The sequence below is a fragment of the Morone saxatilis genome, unplaced genomic scaffold (genome assembly GCF_004916995.1).
Source record: "Morone saxatilis isolate NCDOM2014 unplaced genomic scaffold, NCSU_SB_2.0 Contig20, whole genome shotgun sequence".
Classification (NCBI taxonomy): Eukaryota; Metazoa; Chordata; class Actinopteri; family Moronidae; genus Morone; species Morone saxatilis.
In genome coordinates, this window is record NW_023339763.1 from 18,583,579 (window position 1) to 18,586,958 (window position 3,380).

The 3,380-nt window shown below is 38.3% G+C and overlaps 1 protein-coding gene across 1 annotated transcript in view; it reads right to left on the reverse strand.

The window, feature by feature from the left end:
- vamp2 (vesicle-associated membrane protein 2) overlaps positions 1-380 on the reverse strand; it is a 10,776-nt gene extending 10,396 nt beyond the window's left edge. The window contains exon 1 of the mRNA XM_035666918.1: positions 49-380. Coding sequence (XP_035522811.1) covers positions 49-50 — 2 coding nt within the window. The 5' untranslated portion in view covers positions 51-380. The remainder of the gene's footprint in view (positions 1-48) is intronic.
- Positions 381-3,380: the final 3,000 nt, after the last annotated feature.

Genomic DNA, 3,380 nt, shown 5'->3' on the forward strand with positions numbered 1-3,380 from the left:
TATATATATATATATATAAAGGAGCTTTAAAAACGATGTTGTACTTACATGTTCCTGGTTGTGTTGGCTAGACAGCTGTGCTGAAATCCGGACTGGGAATGTTAGCGCGTGCTAAGTGGCTGGCAGATGGATATGAATTGCCTTCTGCGCTCCTCTCTACCCTCTGGCACCCTTTGGTCGGTTATTGTGGCGTTTCCCTGCCTATATAGTCTGGGAGGAACTCTGGCTTCTATCTTCCACTGAGACGAGTCCGCTCGCTACAAAAGCCCGTTTTCCTTCGTCCTATTTCTACGGCGTTGCGGCACCTGCAGGCTATTACAAGGGCCCGACTCTGTCAGAGTCCGTGCGGTAATGAAGGTGTAATAAACAGCCGCCTGGATTAGGTGGACAAAGATGGCTCGGTGACGTCAATCGCGGCGAGTTTCATGTTGAAATGGGTGGCCGGAGACATCAGACACACCGTTTTAACGGCCGGGACAGCCGGGTTTTAGCTACAGGTGCCGTTATTGGGACTCTATGCGTGTTTTTCTTTACGGGTGTTACATGTCATGGCCATGCTTGGGTTTAAAGCTGCTTTAAAAGAGCTTATTTTGGTTGCAAGTCTGTATGTCAACAAAATGGCGTTCCTCGAAAGGGGGTGTGGCGAGCTTCGCAGTAGGTGCCTGGTTATCATTCATGGTAAATATGGATAGGGATGTAGTGGAGAGTAAACCCACCTGAAAGCTATTTGCCAAGCTTTTGTTTGAGGAATGAGGCTTCACTCTTTATTTCAGTATGGCAATGATCTACATTACATTCTGTGTGGTATTATAAATTAAAGTATAAAATGTATATGTGAGGGCCCCAGGGACCCTTCTTGCTCCCCGAGGGGGTTTTAGAGTTTTCCAGGCAAACTAAAAACAAAAACTACGAATCCTATAAAAGCTGGATTGAGATTTTTTTTTTTTTAATCATACTAACTTTTTGTACAAAAAAGTAGGATTTCAAAAAATGACCAGTATAAACCCTTTCTGTGAAACAGCAGTCTAAGCCATTAATGAAATACATACACATGCTAATTGTTTGGTTTTTAATTGTTTAGTGTGAAATAATTTCCATTTTAACCTTAAATTCCCTAACCTTAAATAGTAGTCTTGAATCTATTACCTTCATAGAAAATTCCAGAAAGATGAGTAAACAATGGGAACATTTTTAAGATGTAGAATTTGTTTAATTATTGTACCATAAATCCCCAAAGAGCTGGAATAACTGTCAGCTACTACAGGATCCAATCAATAATATGTACATCAATAGGCCTCTGTGGGTTTTATCTTTGGCTCATTTCATGCCAGCTTCTCCAATATGTATTTATGTAAGAGAAGTAATTCATAAAAGAAATGGCAAATAGTCCATTATTTTTACAGGTTTTTGAATGCATAAATGAAGTGTCTTTCATGAAAAATGATGCATTATAATCACGCTGATAGTTTATTGATTATGTATATTTAAGTGTTTAATGTTGTGCTGGTAACTAACACAGGAGGAATCCCTAGTCAGGTTAAATCCAATCACTCGCATTTACGGTTGCATATTGAACATACTTAACCTCACTTCAATTGGCTTTCTCCACAGCATTAGTCCCACGGGTGCAAGTAAATTACACAAGCTGAAATCTCATGTGAGTTTGTGAGCCCACTCTGTCTCGCCACTGAAGACCAAATACATTTAAGATGTGTTCTAGAATATGTGAGTACGACAAGCTGGTCTGTCTAAACTTGGGCAAATAGCACATTTATTATCCTCAGGATTTCTAGAGCAGGGTTGTTTGGACAGAGGAATGACAGGCTGTTCGGACATTTTGATGTCTAACACTGTTTTCAACCAGAACCTCATGTCAGCTGTGAAACATAGTGCTTGAATTTATGGGTCATTGAAGGAGCTTTGCTAAATTGGCAACTGTGTTACATGATTGAAGGTAAGTACAGTTGAGAAAAACACAAAAGGCCTATTTAGGATCTTAGCCAAACTCTCCTGTTATACATGTGGAAATTCCTATAATTCATTTTATATTATACATTTTCTAATACACACAGTGTAGGGTTAACTGGACAAATTGTCATCTACACACTGTATGTACAAGCTGTGAATATATTGCCTGATTTCTCCAAGGATGTTTGTTCAATCTTATAATTCATAGGGTGATGTTAGCTTTGTGTATATTCTGAGAGCCCACATGGGGGTGCCATAGGACAATGGTATTTTGGAGGATTTACAGCTGGTATGTCACACACGTTTTAAGTATCAACTAAGAGCACACTAGTTACTTATCTTGTCTTCATTTGCAACCTGAACCCTAACCCTGTATACTTAAACTCTATTGGAGCATACTGGCACCATGAAAAGTGAATGCAGCGGACTACAGTGTTTCTGGAGACGAAAACTGGAAAGATGAAACTTAAATTTGTAGGTCATATGGATTTTTTCTCAAGGATATAGCTTTTCTCATGATCCCTCTTTTCTGAACTTCAGGACGGGTAATATATAGAAACAAGAAATACTAATAATAACCTAATTTATAGATTTGGGAATAATGATCACAGTGATAATGCAGATCTGTTTTGAGCCAGTCCAAGGTTAAACACACACAACACCAAAGATGGTCACTCTATGATGTCTTCACTTACATTTCTCCTTATGCTATGTTCAATTTAGCTACTTATTCAGCTTATTCACTCATTTTAATCAATTCTGTTGCAAAATGGAAAATAAATCTAGAAAATTCCTAATAAATTATTTCGGTTTTTGTTGTCAGACTTAACAGAACACAAACAAAATATTTTTCAAATTTTGATTTCATGAAGTAACAATGCGACCAGGAAACAGGACAAAGCCTTTATGCACAGACGCTGAAAACAAATTCATTGCCATGTATAATCTGTAACTATTTCTCCCAATCTGTGGATGAGGGAAGAATTGTAATGAGTGGGAGATACAGGTATGTACAGCTCAAACACGCAAGCCTTGATCTATAATTGATTAAAGCCTTGAGCCATGACTTCTTCTGAGAAACGGACCCAATCTTGTTGCTCCACAGTCCAAGTCTAAAATGTTAGTGGAGAGATTTGAAGTGTTCTGCTCAGACATGATGAAACACTTAGACATACATAACATAAAACATACACCCCAAACTATAAAAGAGTATAAATATCAACCTTTATATTTCAGTTAATTCTTGAGGATTTGCTCTTCCTTTATATTACCATGTGTTTTCTTGTCTTATGTGGATCTAGTGGAAGGAAGTTTTGTGCAGTTAGGAGAGTTCCTGCTGACATAAAACTGCCATAGTTCGCTCACAGGCTCTGGAGAACAGGTTTCCACATGAAACACAGTCAAAAAAGCAG